General features: G+C 30.4%; 1 protein-coding gene across 3 annotated transcripts in view; it reads left to right on the top strand.

Annotated features, from left to right (window-relative positions):
- LOC106470033 (cysteine--tRNA ligase, cytoplasmic-like) overlaps window positions 1-19,545 on the top strand; it is a 44,277-nt gene that overhangs the window by 7,331 nt on the left and 17,401 nt on the right. For 2 of the 3 annotated variants that reach the window (XM_013930558.2, XM_022398584.1), the window contains exons 3-12: window positions 2,788-2,876; window positions 3,379-3,475; window positions 4,365-4,469; window positions 5,005-5,151; window positions 7,190-7,330; window positions 8,315-8,403; window positions 9,303-9,424; window positions 11,086-11,198; window positions 17,186-17,314; window positions 18,621-18,854. In XM_013930558.2, the coding sequence (XP_013786012.1) occupies window positions 2,788-2,876; window positions 3,379-3,475; window positions 4,365-4,469; window positions 5,005-5,151; window positions 7,190-7,330; window positions 8,315-8,403; window positions 9,303-9,424; window positions 11,086-11,198; window positions 17,186-17,314; window positions 18,621-18,854 (1,266 nt within the window). The remainder of the gene's footprint in view (window positions 1-2,787; window positions 2,877-3,378; window positions 3,476-4,364; window positions 4,470-5,004; window positions 5,152-7,189; window positions 7,331-8,314; window positions 8,404-9,302; window positions 9,425-11,085; window positions 11,199-17,185; window positions 17,315-18,620; window positions 18,855-19,545) is intronic. The other variant, XM_022398585.1, reaches the window with a different exon arrangement.

The raw sequence follows: 19,545 nt of genomic DNA, 5'->3' as shown, positions 1-19,545 counted from the left end.
CTTTTAGAATTAAGAACTTAAAACTTGTATACTATTAAAATATGGATTATTAGCTAAGATTTTATGCTATTCTAATAGGTTTAACGAAAACAAAAAGCAGTATAAAAAAATTTTGAATGTAAGACACTAAAACCTTGTGTCATGCATAGTAAAGGGTACTCGGAGTGATAGGGTTAACCAGATGGCTTCAGAAGTTGATCCATCTTGCCTATTCAGGCTTATCTGTTAATGATTGCAATATGCTGCATGTCACCTCTCACCAGATACGACACCTATTGATGTCTTTGGCTTCCTGGTTGAACTATTGTCTAGAAGATATTTTTCAGGCCGGTATGTGGACTTTTCCCGACATGTTCATATCTCATTACCTTCACAATCTGGCAGTTTCCTCTTCGATGGGATTTTGTCTGTCCCCTGTGGCTGTGTTGACTACCTCTACTAGATCTTAACAGGGAGGTGAGTAATGTGTTATCTGACTTACAGTTACTGTTCTTTTCTCTTTTAGGTCCCTATTGATTTCTCTTGGATCCCACTCAGTGGTGAGTGTTGCCCAGTCGGGTATGCTTGTATTTAAATTCCGCACTAGCAACCTTTATATCGGTTCCTGGATGCAATGGGCTCTGTCGAGATGAGGGGTTCCATAAGACCATCTGGATGCAATTCTGGATGGTGATATCTTATTACAATATTTCTAATGGACTGCTACTCATGGACTATCATGAGTAAAGCTAAAGGGGATTTTGCCAGTCCCTGCTAATCTTACAGCTGAATTAGTCGAGATAAATTTGCTTTTAAAAATTAGGGAACGTGGTTCACCTGTTGCACTGTCTCTGGAGATCTGTTCCTCAGGACTCCCCAATGCTTATGTTTCACCCTTACTTCTACTAGTGGAGCCCGGGAGTCCTTACCACACCCAGTTCCCAGTTGCTGGGGTGGTGGACAGAGGATTTTCCTTTATAGTGTTGAGATTTCTCCACTCTTGGAGAAGAGGGCAAAGTTGGGGACCCTCCTACCCTGGAATTTTTTTTCCCAGATGTTGGTAGGAGCAGGACCAACCTACACTTGAACCTACTTGTAAAACCAGTCCAGATTTGACACTTAGCTATCTGATGGTGAAGCTTGGACACTCTTATGAACACTGTCAGGTTTTATGTTGTTCATGCAGGGGGTCCATTATATCCTCGTAAATCCGAACGCGATGTGGTCCCATCTTTGGTCCTTGGTGGGACAGTGTTCCACATCCTTTCCATAATTCCATGGGTAAGCGGAATTCTCCTTGCCCACTTGGTGAAGGAGTAAAGACAACTGTTTGTAAATCCACACTGGATGAGTTCTGGACTTTGGTGAAGTATGGCATATGATCCCATCAATCCAGACCTGGGTTGTTGTCTTTTGGACTTCCTCAGGTTGATCAGAAGGATTGTCCACTTTGATGTTGCTTTCTTACTTTCATAAATCCGGTGGTTCGAAACTCATCATTTTGTGGTTACTGGTAGGGATCCTATCACAAAGATATATATATCTGCAGTCCAACTGCCCTGGCCACCAATGTGGGATATGGGTACCATGACCCCTTAAATCCAACCCGAGTTGTAGAACCTCAGCTGTTTGGTCAGGGCTAGACCATCATACTTGTATCATATTCCACCCTTTTCAATTTTGTGTAGTTTTGGGTGAAGAGCATACCTGTTATGGATGTAGTGCGGTGTTCTCCATTTTGATACCACTTCTCCTGGTACATATTTATTCTCTACAAACGCTCTCTATATGATCACTGTCCTTACTGGCCCCTTTGCCTTCTCAATGTGGGATTCTAGCTATTCTAGTGTCAACGGAGGTATGTATGTTTTGGAAGTTATCATTTTCCTTAACTGAAAATGTATTTCCAAACATACTTACCTCCGCTGACACTAATAGCTATTTCTTGATCTTCATCTTTGCCATCTAACATTGTGTTCACTTGCTCCAGTCTTTATATACCCCACTCTACTGCCCTTGGCAATATCTAATTTTGCAAAATATTATGCTGGCCCTCACATGCCCTCTATGCAGGTACTGTATATAAGCACTGAATGCAGACAATTAAATCACTTTTTCTCAACAAAGCACAAGCATTCAGACTAACATTTTGTGATTTACCTCATTCCAGTCACTAACACCAGCTCTTAATGGTGGGAAATTAATGACATTTTTCTTTCCTTTTGACAATATTTTGGTCTCTATGGTGAGGCTTTCTTCTGCCCATCATAAAGTGTTTATAAAAACTTTGTTTTACTCTCTTTCCAAACCTAGAAAGGTTTGTTATTGTAAACTACAAGTTTATAATTCTTTTTTCTAGCCCTTACGCTCTTCTAAAGCAGAGTTTGATATTTGAGTGTGGGTTCTTAAACAAGGAGTCTTCATATAGTGTAATAACATTATTATATTAACAGTAAATCTATTTGGATTTGTGCTTATCAAGTTTCAGCAACATTTTATCACAATTTTGTGCAGTTGGTTGTTCATCAGTAATTAATTTTAGGAAATTTCTTATATCCACATTTGAAAAGAAAATTTAAATTATTTTCATGTGAAGCAGTAACATAATTTATCTTAGGTCAGTATTTATGTTTTAATGGTACAAAGAAAAAGTTTGTATAATTTATATTTTTGATGGGGAAAACTCTTATGAAATTCCTTTATCAAAGATGTTAACCAAATTCATAAATATTAACTTATTAAAAAAATATCATAACTCTGAAGAACTGAAATATGAATAATCTTTTTGTGCATGCATCTGATATGTAGGAGGAGTTTGTTCCACAATTTGGTAATAAAGTTTTATGGTACAGCTGTGGCCCTACTGTATATGATGCCTCGCACATGGGACATGCCAGGTATGTGAAAAGTAGTAATACTATTAAAGTTTTATGGTACAAATGTTCTACTGTGTATGATGCCTCGCACATGGGACATGGCAGGTATGCATAAAGTAGTAATACTCTTAAAATGTTATTAATATTCATTGTATAATCCAGAGTAAAAAGGTAAATTCTGAATGCATTTTATGTTTACCAACACCCGTTTTTCTTGTTTTTAAAGCTTTCTGTTTTTATAGGATACAAAAACACATTTTCATGAAAACATTCTGATCAGTATTAAAATGAGTTAAGCATACTTTGTGCTCACTAGTGCAGGAGTATGTGTTTCAGTGACCTAGTTGACTATGTTGAAAGTAAGCTTTTATCATATTATATCTTTTGAAAATCAGTATTAAAAATAAACTGTTGTGTACAAAAAGTTCATCTTCCATTGTAATTTGTATGGAAATTATATATTTTATATGTGTAGAAACTTATTGCCATCAACATTGTTGTAACTGTATGATCTCCCTTGTAGGTCTTATATATCATTTGATATTATGCGAAGGATACTCGCACAGTACTTCCACTATGATGTGTTTTATGTTATGAACATCACAGATATTGATGATAAGGTAAGAAACTTAATTTATTGAACATTTTCCACACAAAAATTTGTTTCTTAGACAAATTGTAATTGAATTCAATTTTTTAACATTTTTTTATTTCTTCAAATAGCCCAGGGTGGCTCACCAGTATGTCTAACAGTTTATAATTCTAAAAATTAGATTTCGATGGCCGTGGTGGGCAGAACACAAATAGTCCATCATGTAGTTTTGTGGTTTCCAGCAAAAAAAACAACAACTTTAAATAAAAAATTAATCTGATGAAACTGTGAATTATGTGCAAGAAATCTCAGAGATTTATTTGGGATACTAAAAATGTTAAACTTCAATAATCTTTTTGAGTATATAATTTGACATCTTAATTAAAGGTTTATACGTTGTAAAGAGGCATTGACAAAGTAATTTAGTAGTTTCTTTAATCTTTGAATATGGAATAAATTAGTCAATATGGAACGTATCTGACAAATAAAGGTTATAAGTTTTACTTTTGTGTTTGAAGAGGTTAACCTACAATTATTATTTTATTGTAATATTACCAACTTATAAGTGTAAATATATGATGATCATTATTTTTCTTTAACCTTTTGGTAATCCATATTAATAATGCCCATTTGACATGTTTGAATGAGAAGGTAAAGACTAGGAACTACAATGAACTTTCTTTAGTACTTGACTTTTTGTTGTTTTCAAAGATTGTTAGATGTCTTGTTCCAGTTGCTTTGACATCTGGCCATCTTTGGTTTATGTATGTTTAAGAAAAAATGAGTTTTCATATTTTACAAGTTACAGTATCAAAGTTTCTTGAAGCCTTGATTTACATTGTTGTGTAATGCTTGTAGTGGTATGTCACATAGTTACATATCCTTTTTATAACATTTTTCACAATATAAATAAATAGATCATAAAAAGAGCAAGACAGAATCACCTATGGTACCAGTACCTTGAAGAAAAACAAAAAGAGGAAGTACCACAAATAATAGAAGATATAAATATAGCACTTAAGGTAATTTTTTTTTTTTGCTTTGAATGAAAAAACTGAAAGTATCTTAAGGTATAATATAGTAACAGCAAACTTATGTTATATTTTCTTACCTTTAATCAGATACAATGGTACTTTTATATCGATATATTAATATTTCTTTCCTTGTTTTATGGGTAAGATGATGTTTGATGTTTTTACTTAAAAATGTAAGAAGACAAAATTAAAGAGTGAAAAAATGTAGATTATTGTAGTTTTGTTGCTTTTTTTATATCGTTATAAAGAATTATTTTTACTTAAACTTTTCTAGAGTTGAAAATGGAAATGGTAGGCCTACAATATGATATTGTTTATACCCAGAAATATTGAAAAGAAATACCTCAGTAAGAGAGAATTCCAAACACATACACACACATATATATATATATATATGTATAAACTTTTATATTTACACTGCATGTTTTGTAAATAGTTCAATAAAATTTAAAGTGCAAATTATATTAATATAATTTTTTCAATAATTTTGTTTATTAATGTTTTAGTAATTTCATTTTTTAAGCCATACCAAAGTAAGATGGAAACAACCACTGATCCAGATAAACGTACAATGCTAGAAAAGGGAATTGTTAAAGTAACTGAAGCATTAGATCACATCCAGAAACTGCATACTGAAAATAATAGAGATATTAGCCAGAATGATAAAAAGGTAAGTTTGCTTTCATACTCAAAGACTAAACAGGTGTGCTTGTAAACTGCTATCTTTTATTTTTAATTTTGTTGGACATCAAAATTAAAAAAAAGCTTAAATGCCTTCTGGAAATAAATGTTTCTTTTTTTTTTAACCCCTTTTGGACAATACGGTGTCTCTGATATTCCTTGATTTTTTTATCCTTCTCATAGTGGAAATATTAAATCAAATTGCATGAAACTTAGGATAAACTTACAAAATACTATCTGCTTTTGGTATAACAAGTTCATATTACTTGATTTAGTTTTTTTTATCATTATTTATGCCATCGAATTTCCAAACTAAAAATACTTCCTTTTATCTTAGAATTTAATTTTCTTTTTATTGTTGATCAAAAATGTTAAATTTTATATTTCCAATCAACTTCAACTTGATTTTCTTTAACATATATCTTTTGATACTTTATTTTGCCAACTGTAGTAGTCACCATTTCCAACTTAGAATTACCAAAACCTGCATAAAATACCTAAAGATTTATCAATGATCTAAGACCTGACCTTTTAAAATGGCATCGGGTTACACTAGGTTACAATATTTTTGGTTGAAATAAATTCATAGTTAATAAATGTACCTTCTTTCCAATAAGATATCTTACCTCTTCTCAGAAAATAGCTTTTCTCAACCAGCAATACCCTATATCGGTGCAAATTTTCAATGCACACCACTAGCCTTCCACCTCCCACTTCTGCATATCGACATGCTGGTTGAGAAAAGCTATTTTGTGAGAGGAGGTAAGTATCTATTGAAAATACATTTTGAGTGTAGGAAAATGCAAACTTTCAATAAATCATAAGTTTTTTTATCTGTGTTGTTTCAATACGATAAGTGTAAAAATAATTTAATAAATAGGTAATAAGTATCTGGTGCACTGGAATATTTTTCTGTCATTACTCTCTAAAGCTAATAAGGCTTACCTGATATTTTGTCATAGATGTAAATTATCATAGCTTTCAAACAAATATAATTTAATGTGGAATCCTTTTTAGGAATGTTAAGGATTTATTAAGGAACTATAAAGAAGTTCCTCATCTCTTATTTGTTCCAAAAACTTATAAAATTCCCACTACACTCTGTTGTTCTTACCTGCACCAACTGGGTTTTGTCATATTAACATAAGTTGCTTCACTTCCACTTTTTATATTTTACTATGACACAGGTAGTTTATAATCTGCTCTACCCAATGTAAGTAGGCATAAAAATATAAAAGGAGGGGTATAGGCTTATAGAATTTGTGAAAAAAAAAAGTCAAATCACATAAAAAATAAACATTAATGATTATATATTCATCGTGGATGATAGTTTCTTAGCATGTGTAAACCTGTTCTTTGGGATGGGTAGTAAAAGTATAAAACAATCGATAAGCTCATTGTTTACTGGCAAATTTCTTCAAATCTGTGCAGAAATATAAATTTCAAAGTTTTTGTCTCTTTGCAAATTGTACTGCATAAATGACAAAAGATCCATTCTAAAATATTTTAAAGTAAAAAGTTGTTTAAATCGAGTTAGAAATATTATTGTTACTTAAATTTGTAAATTTAATATGCATGCAGTTGTACATTTGACCTGTCTGGAAAGGGTTAATTGAGGATATCCTGAAGTATACATTTTTTATTCAGTACAGTATACTAATCATTTCAAAGTAAATATAACTATATACATATAAATGTTTTTTTTTAAAGTCCAAGATGACTTAAGAAAAGTATGTTAATACATATTTTGATTTGTAAACACTATTGTGGTTTTATAATTTAGCTATTAGATAATAGCCGTTTTGGTGTATTATAATCCTAAAAAGATAAAAAACTAAAATTAGGACATCAAAGTGTTAGAGACATTCACCTGATAAATGTGCTAACTTGTTAAGAATACCTTATGTTTCTTTTAACATTAACTTAGCATAGTTTAGATAGTTAAAGGTGTTGCAGTTATATAAACTTGAAGGTTATTATGGCCAGTAAGCAAAAAGAGTATTGATTTGAATAAGAAATATTTCCAGAAACTGTTGGAGGCTGCCAAGGATCCTCTAGCGGATTGGTTGGATAGTCAACTAGGAGCAGAAGTGACAGACAACTCGATATTTGCATCACTACCTCGCTATTGGGAGGAAGAGTTTTATAAAGATATGGAAGCCTTGAATGTAAGAAATGTGTTAAAAACAGAACAATGCATTACTGAAAATCTTTTAAAATTGTAAAGAATGTGATTTAGAGTAATCTGAAAAGTGTTCTGTAATTATATTAAAGTTTTTTGTAGATTTAACCTGAACATATGTGTCAGCTAGTTATTTTAAGTCTTTTTTTTTTTTTACAAATCAGTTTGTCAAGAATTTTCTGCACTTACTGGTTATTTTATGTTGCTTTTATGAATATTGTTCCTAGGGCAATGACATTTTTAAGTACAAAAGTTTTTTTCTTATTCCTTGTAGTAATATCCATTCTGAAGTTTCAGTTTAAAGGTGAACTATATAATAATTCTATTATATGTATAAAAGTATATGCAGGGCCAGATGAAGAACTTGGAGGACATGGGACCTGAACTCCATAAATAAGTCTTACATTTCACTACTATTAACTGCAGTTTGCACAATACACAAATACACATACACTTCACTATATTTATAGTCTCTGTCTGTAATTTTTGATCTAAAATCAATTGTTATCTACATGTCATTTTCAATTGAAAGCAATGTTGAAGCACTCAACTGCTCATCTTTCATTGTTGATCTTAGCTCACTTTTGATTATCAACATTGTACTGAATAATTTTTAACTCTTCAGTTAGTCACCATTAAGTTTAGGCAGATCTGAATAGCAATAGATACATTGGGAAAAGATACTGAATTCTTATGTTAACTAGCTGAGAAAATATTTTTGAATTTACAAGCTATGAGAAAATGTTAATGAAAAAAATAGGTTTATATGAAACAATTAAAATTGCTGTTGTCATAGTGATGTAATTCAAAACATGTTTGTCAATGAGACATCCAGATTTTGGTTAATGTTTTTTATTTTTCTCTTACTTGGGGTGGGGGCACCCATTTGCTCCCCCTATGTTAATCTGGCCCTGAGTGTATGTTGATGTGATTATTCTGTAGATTAGAAATGTTGTTTGTTTTTTTGTAGGTTTTGCCTCCAGATGTGGTAACTCGTGTTAGTGAATATGTCCCAGAAATTGTTGCTTATATTCGAAAGATCATTGAAAATGGAATGGCGTAAGAGCTGTATTTTCTTCTTATATTTATTAATTGTATTCTGTGTTTCAGAGAATTAGTTAATATCTATGTAGTCAGCAAAATTGTAGTGATTTAACAGTGATGTATGAGAACAGGACAAAGATCACCCTATGAAAAGGTGGCTCTAATTTTCATCAACATCACTTTCATGAGATTGAAATGCTCTTCAATAATGATCTATGTGTTAAGAACAAAGAAAAAAAATGTTTTATATGAAGTGTGGTATAATGAGCTTAATCGTAATTTAAAATACATTAGTTAATCATGCTATGTTTGTTACGACTAAACACAGTTTCATGTGAATTTTTGAGTGAGTTAACAAATTTCATGTACCATTTTTTTTAAATGTTTATCATGAAGTAAATAAAATTGACAAAACTTGAAACTGAACAAATTAAATGTGTGGATATGAATTGTTTTTTCTTTTTCTTTAAATCCATTTTATCTTTATTGATAAAAACAAAAGGATGAGTAAGAAATTAGCTGTGCACTTGAATATGTTTGGTCTGCCAGTATTTAGTTATTATGCTAAAGTGTCAAGTCATTTGTTCTTTTATTCATTCACTTCTGGGGTCCATATATATGATGCCATTTATACTTTGTTATGGGCAGTTATATGGGACACACTATATATTCTTTATTTTAGCATTGAAAGTGTGATATTGACCATATACGAGTAAAGAGTATTCCATTTCAATCTTCATAAATTTCAGTTGATTAATAGAATATTAAAATGCATCTGTTTTATTCTATATTGTCCATAAATAAACCTGTCTGGGAGAGTTGTTTATATGTTAATGTGGCAATTAAAGAGTTGAACAAATATAAAACACAAGAGTTAGTCTATTTTGAAACTGGTAAATTTGATATTTAAATAGGTATGAATCACAAGGGTCAGTCTATTTTGATACTGGTAAATTCGACCAGACACCAAACCACCACTATGCTAAATTGGTTCCTGAAGCATATGGAGACAGCCAAGCTCTTGAAGAAGGAGAAGGTTAGTTTTTTGTCTAGATATAAATCCTTACTTGGCTTAACCGTCTCACCATGGACATCTTTTTTGTGCTTGTCATGAGGTTTTAGTAAATTACTTTCAAAATTTAATTAAACTACTTTTTTTTTCATGGTATACCAATAAATATAGCATAAAAATATAGCTAATAATCCATATTTTAATAGTAGACAATTTTTAATGTCTTACTTTTATAAGGCAATATTAAAAATAAATCTAGAATTTCCCCTAGTGTTAGAATTATGACATTTGCTCTCTAGGCATCCCCTCTTCTCTAATTTAGTTACCATCCATCCATGAAGTACAAAATTTAACATAAATTACTTATTATAATATTGTTATCACTCAGGCAAAGCATAATTTTCATAACCTTCAATCTTATTTAGTTACAGAGCCATGAAATAGACAACCAGACCCCTCTTGCCATGCCCACCTGTTACATCCTCTCTATCAGGAATTGCCAATAGTTCTTTCTGCTATTAAATACCATATTATTTATAACCAATAGAAAGCTAAGGTTTTCATCTATCAAATGATGTATTACATTACATTGTTTTCTATAAAGAGAATCATGAATTGCGCTTTCAGTTCATGCTTGATTTACACAGGAAACACATTGTTGAGTTTAGATGAATATTTAATGGCTATCATCGCTTAGTTAGAAAGCCAGAAAAATTGTGTTATTATTCTGTATTCTTTGGTGCATTATTTAATGAAATAAAAAGAATTAGTGCAGTACTACCATTAGTATGAAAAAGTAAGGTTAAATGTCAGCTAACTACTTTTTTCTTTCTTTTTCATGTGTATTCTTTATTTTTATTATAAAAGTAACTAAAATGTAAAAATAGGAATTTTTTTTATGTTAGTTAAGGTTAGACTAGGTGAAATAAATAATATAATTTTTTTTTGCAAGGTACACTCTCTAGTAGCTCATGTATAATGTAATTCAATGGTGTAAGGTGACCTGCACATATGCCAAGTGACTTACAACTCATAATGGTGCAAATAGTAATTAGTCAGGGTTCAAAAAGCAATAAAACAATAAAATTTAAGTATAAATAGATGAATACTGTTATGAGTGTAAAGCTATTTAGAATAAACAAATGTAGTTTCATATTCCAATTTGAAGTTATTCTAGAAAGAAAAAAGGGTACTTTAGATTTATTTATTTTTTTTTGGTGGTTACGAGGTCAGTCAGAATAGAGAAAATAACAGGTAAAATATAAAGTTTTATTGGAAAAGAAAAATTTAGGTAGTTTTAGAGACCATGCAAATAAGATTTGAGATTTTTGAGATCAAGAAAAATATTTTAAATCTTGACATGGAAATCACTTAACACTTTGACTAGTATATAGAAGTACTATATTTATTCACGGACAAATCTTTATTAAAAATACTTCATTAAAAAATCTGATTTTTGTGTACAAATGACTTGTAATGTTTACTGAAAGTCTGCCAAATTTTGTGAAGATACATAAAGTGTATTAAAAGTTATAGTATGGAAACTATAGCGAGTACAAAATGGTTGCATGGTCAGATCGAATTGACTGACTTCGTAATGAGAGAGCTAATAATGTAAAATGGCTAAGAAGGTTTATGTAGGTGTAGGAAAGTTTGGAAAGAAGTTGATATATGAAACTTTCTAGGTGACCTGAGTATCTCTGATAACAAATTAAATGAGAAGAAAAGTCCAAATGATTTTGCATTGTGGAAAAGCTCCAAACCAGGTGAACCCTCGTGGGACTCGCCATGGGGAAAGGTATGATGGAATTTTCATATAACTTTGTTAGTTTCTGTGGTTTTCAATCTAATCATACATATTCACTCTTTATGTTTACTTAAATATGGTTAGATGATTTTGGATGTGCCCATACATTCTAGCTGTGAGTTTGTTTGCATAATTTTATATTTAGAATACTTTATAAGTTTGCCAGTTTTATTATTTGTGTATGTAATAAATTTTGCACCCTGTGCCATTGACTACTTTATCATTACTGCTATGGCTGCCAACATGGACCTTTCCTTGATACCCCTTTTAACATGCACAGCATAGAAACTTATCTGAATGTGCACATTGTCAATCCACTGAATCCACTGGACTAACTCTCTATTGGAAAAGAAATGTTATCTATAATTCTGAATTTACTATGTGTATTTGTAGCAAGCTTTTTTATAAAATGTACATGTCTATTATATACAAAAAATCAGGTGTATTACAAAAGTAGTTTTACTTAAGGTATGCCTGTATTGACAAGTCAGAGTGCAAGGTGATGTTCATGTGAAGAATATAAATACTTTGTTCATTGTATAGTTTAATTTTGCACTTGCATAACCTCCAGAACCTTCAAAATGTGTATCTACAATTTTTCTCAATATCCATTTGTATAGTATCAAATATTTACTATCCTCTACCATGAATTATTGCTAAGTCAGTTGTGACATGTGCACTTTGACCCACACCAATGCACATAAAGTTAAAAGGTTAACAAAATAATTATCAGTATCATGAATTACTTTCAATGATTACTATCATAAATTACTTTCAGTCAGTTACAAGCATGCATTGTTAATTTAGCTAACTCTTGAGGGAGCAGTGTTCAATTAATAATCAGAATTTACTAGAATTTTCCAAAGCTGCAGCTCATTATTCCATAAGATTATTATCATTTTTTAAATGACTATTTGAGTTTATTAGCATTTGTGCAAGAATGCTTAATACAAAAGATAATTAAGCCTATTGGATTAAAAGTGTTTCTTTCTGACTTGAGTAGTTAAAATTTTCTGCCACATTGAATTATTTTGTTAAACTTCTTATTTATATATTTTTTAATCCTACTTTCTATTTCTAATATTTTCATTGATTGTTAAATACTTGGAAATAAATCTTAAGTTTAAAACATACTTATGACCTGTTATAACACACACACACACACACACACAATAAGAATGTTAATTTTTGAAAATGTTTACTGTTTATCAACATACATAGTATTAAAAATGCTTGTATATAATACACATGAAGAACTAAGTATTTATTTATATATTCTAAGTATATTTTAAAATATACACAAACATCCAAAACTAAAAAATATATAAAATTAATCTTCAGTCAAAGAACTAAAAGGCTAAAAATAGGAAAGGTTTTTCAGCCTTTGGCTCTCTATTACTTGCATTGAAGCTCTTATCAATGTGTAATATGGATACTAAACATTAAGTACATTAATGTTGCACATTATGCATAAGATTATACAATCTTATAATCATACCAAAATATAATTTGGATAATAGTGTATATGCCATGTGTGTTTTAATATAAAATTTTATTTATGCTCTTTTTGGATGTTGATATTTCTGAAAAGTAAGGGTGACAGTGTTTATGAAAATTCACTTGTTAAAACTAAGGTTCAAACAGATGCATTCATCTTAAGACTAGAATTGAATCCTTCTTGTCATTACTGTTTACTGTGATATGAATTCTTAACATCAAGAAAAAAGCAGGCAATTATCAAGAAAATATATGTTTATTTTGCTTTTGATATATGTGCAAAGCCACATTAGTATTAGGTGTGCTAGCCATCCCTACTTTTGAACTGATAAACTATAGAGGGAAATCAGCTAGTCAAGTTTTTAAGGTCAATATTTTTGTCGAGAACTTAAATAACATCACTTAAAAGTCATTCATGGTTATATTCTAGTTATAAAAAATAGTATAATACATTTTTATTACATCATTAAATGAATGTGATATAGAGATCACACATGCATGCAATCATTCACTGTTTACATTAATCAAAACATTTAATCTATGTTTTACATAAAATGTTCTCACTATTTGTTTGTATCTACTGTTGGTTTTTTTTTATATGGAATTAATTTATTCAGTTTAACATTCTGCTTGTGTTCCAGATGGGTTGTAGTTTTGGTGTTAAAGTTGTGGCTGTAGTCAATCCATGATATGCTATTTTTTAGTTCATTCTTCACTAATTCATGGTTCATGACTGTTTCTTCTGGCTTAATTTCAACTTCATTTCTTCTTCCAAAAGATGATGTTGACATGAGAAATAAGCAGACGATTTCTGCAGATAACAGTATGTAGTTTTGAAATAGAGGAATTGGGGGGATGACTTGATGTTGCTTGCAAATTGTTAAGATGGAATACGTACATTCTGAGACATTCAAGAATTAAATGTTTGTTACCATCACACACATGTCAAATGTTTGTTGCTGTCATACTATGTTAAACTTTGATTACCATCAAATGAATCTGTTGCTAGTGTTATTAAATGGTGATATGTGATTGATACTCTACAGCTATTTTGATCACTCTAAAAATTTGATTTGAAACTCTGGAAATTGTTATTGGACATCCATTTCATAACAGCTTATCTGCAGAAATATCCTGCCTATTTCTCATGTCAACATCATCTTTTGGAAGAAGAACTGAAGTTGAAATTCAGATAGAAGAAACAGTCTACCACTCAACATGAATTATTAAAAAATAACATATTATTGATTGACTACAACCTTATGTTTGTACTTGTATTACCCCAAATGATCAAAGTATATTTTCAACTATCTTAGACAAATGGTTATGCCATCCTGATATTTTAATTTTTCCATAATATTTCATGCAACACTTGTTATAAATTTCACCATTTTCAATAATCCAGCAAAATGATGTGAAAAGTTGGACAAATAAACTGACTGGTGTAGACATAGCCACCTCACTAAAATAAATACATTAAAAGTTAATCTTAATTTCTCTTCGTCTGAGCCTAAAACTGTAAGAAAAAGTGCCAATTTAACCATTTGCATTGTGGATGTTTAGCCGACAACTGTTTCCTTGGATTTATTTAGAGGTTTTTTTATTCCTGGATAATGCAGGTACATTTTTGTAACTTTTGTGTACAGTTTTCTGATAAGTTTGAGAATATTAACTTTTATTTACATAAATTAATAAAACTGTCTGTATTTAAATGTTAAAGAGCTTAAAAGTTTCCTACATCTAATAACTCTTCTAAAAGTAACTATCCATTGTGACTGTCCCATACTCTTGTAAGGTTGACTTGTGGTTGATGAACCATCTTGTTTACATGAGCTTCCTATATATATATATATACTTATACACCAAGAGATTGCTTTCATACTCATACCTGTGATAAAAGTACTGAGCTGTGGTGGTTATGGAGGCTAAACTCCATTGCTTAACTTTTATCCTAAATTGTGCATCTTTTTGGCTTAGTAGATGACTTGTATATGATACTTGTATGCATGTTTTTCAATGATGATTCTGACTTCAACCTTGATTTTCTGATATTAAACACAGCTGCAAAATTAGTAGAACTGCCCAATGCTTATCATATGGCTTAAAAGTAATAATTATTTGGGTAAAGTATAAAATATTTTACTCATTTTCTTCTAGCTACTTAAATACACACAATAACTGTTATTCTAATACATGTAGTAAGTGTCATATACATAATTGATTTTATAAAGTAACTGATAACAAGAATTTTCATTGAATTTTAAAACAAATGTTCCAATTTATAAATGAGATTAAAATTAAGAGATTTTATTAAATGGGAAATAAACAAGTTTATGGTAATGGACATAACCTAGTGGTTAGAGAGTCGGATGTGGATTTATGCATCCACGGTACACATTACTGAACATGATCTACTGTGGATATGTTATAGAAGTGACAAAGACCTTATGGCATTGGTTCTGCTAACACTGGTCAGCAATTATAAATTATTGGCTCTGATCAGACCATTTATTCCACACAAACTTAGATGCTGTTCTTGTTGAAAATTCCAATTTTATTGTTTAAAAAAGTTTGTCTAAAAATTCAGTGCCAGTGGATCTACATAGTAATATGTGTTGAAAACCTGTGATAAAAATAAGTAGGCCCAAAGATAATATAAAATACATTAAGGAAACAAAAAGCATATACTTAAGTGTATGTTATTACAAAAATATGTGTAAAACAAAAATATTAAGTAATAGAAGTTTCCATGGTTTAGAAGAATATCATGTTATGCATCTTGAGTTATCATTACCAAGTGTAAGGTTAAGTTGCCCCAACCAGTGGTCTCATTGACTTCCCAGTTTTTCACGAAGCAAGTGTTACAAGTTTGACTGGCTCAAATCACAACCACTGTTTTCTTGAGATATAATCACATGCTCTCAATTTCTAGTCTGTTCTCAGACAACACAATATGAGGAAATCGGTGATTAAAACTCGTGAACTTTATCAACATATCATGAGATAAATTACCCCAAACTTCTCTTTAGATAGTAAAAACATTTTATTACACATGAAATTAGATTATTACTGCTGTGATGGCAAATTTTATGTTAACTTTATCTAAATGTATGACATAATTCTCAAATCACCACACAAAATTGGTAATTAAAGTATAATGTAACAAAAAAATTTCCATTAAATGTCAGTGTTAACTTTTTATAAGTTTGCATTCTGATAGTTACATAACTTAGAAGCCTCTACAGTTACTTATCTTATTTTTTACACTGTGTTTAATAGTTATCTTGGTTTAGTTTCTTGGTTAGGAAAAAAAGATGAAAAATGTACTTTTTTACATTTCAAACAGTGTGGTTAAAATTTTAGCATTCATATACTAAACTAGCATGTATAATATTTTGTATGTTTCAAATAAAGTCAATACAGACATAAACCAGAATTGACTGAAGAGTGAATGTCTTAACATAATTTAAGAAAATCATAAATGTATTTTTAAAAGCTACAAAACTTGAGAAACTGCAGAAGGATATCCAAAAACTGACCACAGAAATATACAGTTTATAAATTATAACCATGTGATAATTAGAATACCTGATTCAATTGTGTTAGGTCTTTTAAATATTTTCTTTAATGTCCCAAATATTTTTATACACACATATGTGTGTTATACAGCTTTGTAAAAGATAGTGTCAACACACGTTTTTGCATTTTGGTTCAGGCATGGACTAATAGTTAATGAGCCAGGCTGTGGAGCACAAGATCTAAGGTATAAATATATGTGCATTACAAGTCTTAAACGAGTCTAACTTTGATAATGTTTTAGTAATCTAAGGATTACATTATCTCAAATAAGTATTCCTTGGCCTTCAATCTCCTCAATATTTCTTTAGTGACAGATAGAATGTTAAGTTTTAGTTTATTTCAGAATCAAACCAAACTAAGTCCATTTTGGTATCAGTAGTTTCAGTTTGAAAACTTTTTCACACAATAATTCTTGACATAATAAATGAATGTCACTTTACTGTCAGATCTTATATAAATATCTGTTAGTTCCTTCCACACAATTAATAGTAATCTTCAAGCAATTATGATAAAATATCCTTACTCAACACAACAGGTTTACTCTCAGTTACTGGCAATTATTAACTGAATGTAAAGAAAATTTCTTCTACTGACTATGCCATTTCTAAACATTTCACTGTTAGATGTGGCCACATCTGTAATTATCAAGTTAACAGGAAAACAGCCTTGTATCACTATGTTCTCTTCATGTTGGCAAGTGGCTATGTAGGTGGCCTTCTCTTTCTATTCTTTGTCCAATGGGACAGTGCTTTTTGTATGCACTGTATCTAACATTTTCATAAATCAGTTTCACAGTAATTTACAAGTAAACATACTTAATAGTAATACAGGTACTGAAATCATTGATATGTTTTAAAAAAATTATTTTTGAAACAATGAAATGGGTGTCTTGATATTAATAGGGTCGACCAGGATGGCACATAGAGTGTTCTGTCATGGCCAGTGCTCTTCTTGGAGAGTCACTTGATATCCATACAGGAGGATATGACCTCAAGTTCCCTCACCACGATAATGAAATAGCCCAGGCCGAAGTAAGAATTTAAGATACATGTGACTTGAAAATGAGAATACAAAATAAGGATGTTTAGATATAGAAATGAAATGCTGAGATTTTAGTTTTATCATTTTTTGCATGTATATTATCCTGCTATTTCTATGAGTTTCTACTTTCCTTGTGTTTTAAGATTTGCTTGTATATTATTATGTTGTTTCATTGAGTTTCTACTTTTCTTATGTTTTAAAGTTTATATCATCTTGTTGTTTCCATGAATTTTTGCTTTCTTTGTGTTTAAGATTTAGATGTATGATAGTTTGGTGTTTTCATGAGTTTCTGCTTTGTTTATGCTATATGACTTACATGTATGTTATCTTGCTGTTTCCTTTTTTTTTTGAGGTTTAGATTTGTATTATCTTGCTATTTCCACAAATTTTTTATTTCTTTGTGTAAAATTTAGATGTGTTGTTTCAGTGTTTCCATGAGCTTATGTTGTATGATTTACATATATATTATCCTGTTGGTTTCATACATTTATACTTTCCATATGTTCGAGATTTACATGCATTCTTTTGTTTTCATGAGGTTGAGAAATTTCGTTTTTTATCAATAACTTTATCCAACGATGTAGTCAATAGAACCAAACATACAAAATCCATTGCTTTGGTAGTTTCTCATATTGTGACATTTCAGGGATTTCATATAACAAGCATTAAGAATTATGGTTGATAAATATTTTTCAAGAATCTGTATGGTGAAATAACACAGGCCTGTAATGGTTTTATTATCGTGAAATTTGTACATATTCTACAGTAATTTCTATATGCTGAATTCAAAAACGATATCCATTTTTCTCCATTGCATACAGATTTTTCACAAAACTTCATAATGCAACACATAAAAGAAAGATCACAACATGTAGTTTTGAGAATAAAAGACATAGATTTCACAAAAAAAAATTGGGATGAATGAGGATGCATATTCATTTGACATCAATGTTCTTCCCTTTCCTTCAGTTTGTTTGTATTTTTATTAACAAACATAATAATAAAAAATGTTCATTGTGGTAAACAAAATAATAATTTGATCTAACTAAGAGTTTTTCCTTCCAGATTAGTAACAAATTCTTATATGATTGAAAAAATGAATATTATTTTCTAAATCTGTGTAGCTGAATTATGGGAAATCCATTATTAAAACCAAAACAACTTTTATAAAGTTGAAATTTGCAGGCCTGTGTGCTTGGTCATAACAATGTGATTGGGAAATTATTTATATGACAGAGTTTGTTGATACTGTGAAATCATATTAACAGTGTCTGTTTTTGTTGTTTTTTTTAAAAGGCTTACTTTGATAATGACCACTGGATACAGTATTTTCTACATACGGGCCATCTGACAATAGCAGGCTGCAAGATGTCAAAATCACTAAAAAATTTCATCACCATCAAAGATGCTCTTGCAAAACACACATTTCGACAGCTTAGGTTTGCTTTCTTACTGCACTCCTGGAAAGACACATTAGACTACAGTGAGAACACTATGGAAATAGCTGTACAGTATGAAAAAACTGTGAATGTAAGTTATACATTTCCTGTCTAGTTGAGCTGATTTTTACTACTGAAGTTAGGATTTTCAATATCATATTATTATTTGTAACCCTTTATTCAAAATCAAGGATATCTTGTTCATAGACACCTGAATTTTTGTCTTTTAAAATTAAGAAAGAAAAGTAGAAAGTGTATATTTCTTACAGTGTGCATGTTCCACTTAACTTTTATAGACTTTTCTTAAGTGTTCAATTTAAATTTACTGTAGTGAAATAAGGTATGTTTGGTTTTAGAGAAACACAAATCCATTTGCTTTTTGTTCATTATAATATGAAACGTTAATTACGTCTTTAACATGTATTATTTAGAGATGTATATGTCCCTGTGTTTACCTTAAATACAGCCAAAGTCATGTAGCATTCAGTTATTTACAAGATTTCATAATGGATTAAAGTAGATATAGTAGTTGACTACATATAGAGAATCTCAGTGGATTTTGTTAGACACTTTGTCAATGACATTAGTTTTTATTGTTGTTTACATCATAATTTCCTTTATTAAATTATCTGTGAACTAGAGTGTGCACAACTAAGTGAACCAGCCTGAATGTTTACTTAAGTAGCTTATTAAGATGTAAAAATGTGCAACAATTGTTATTGTATATGTATACTAGTAAATACTGATCTGGTTGTTGAAAGAACTGAAAGCAATGTTTAAGC

The sequence above is a fragment of the Limulus polyphemus genome, unplaced genomic scaffold (assembly GCF_000517525.1).
Source record: "Limulus polyphemus unplaced genomic scaffold, Limulus_polyphemus-2.1.2 Scaffold3783, whole genome shotgun sequence".
NCBI classification, from domain to species: Eukaryota; Metazoa; Arthropoda; class Merostomata; order Xiphosura; family Limulidae; genus Limulus; species Limulus polyphemus.
The sequence above is the reverse complement of the archived record's forward strand: the minus strand, read 5'-3'. Positions and strand labels throughout refer to the sequence as shown.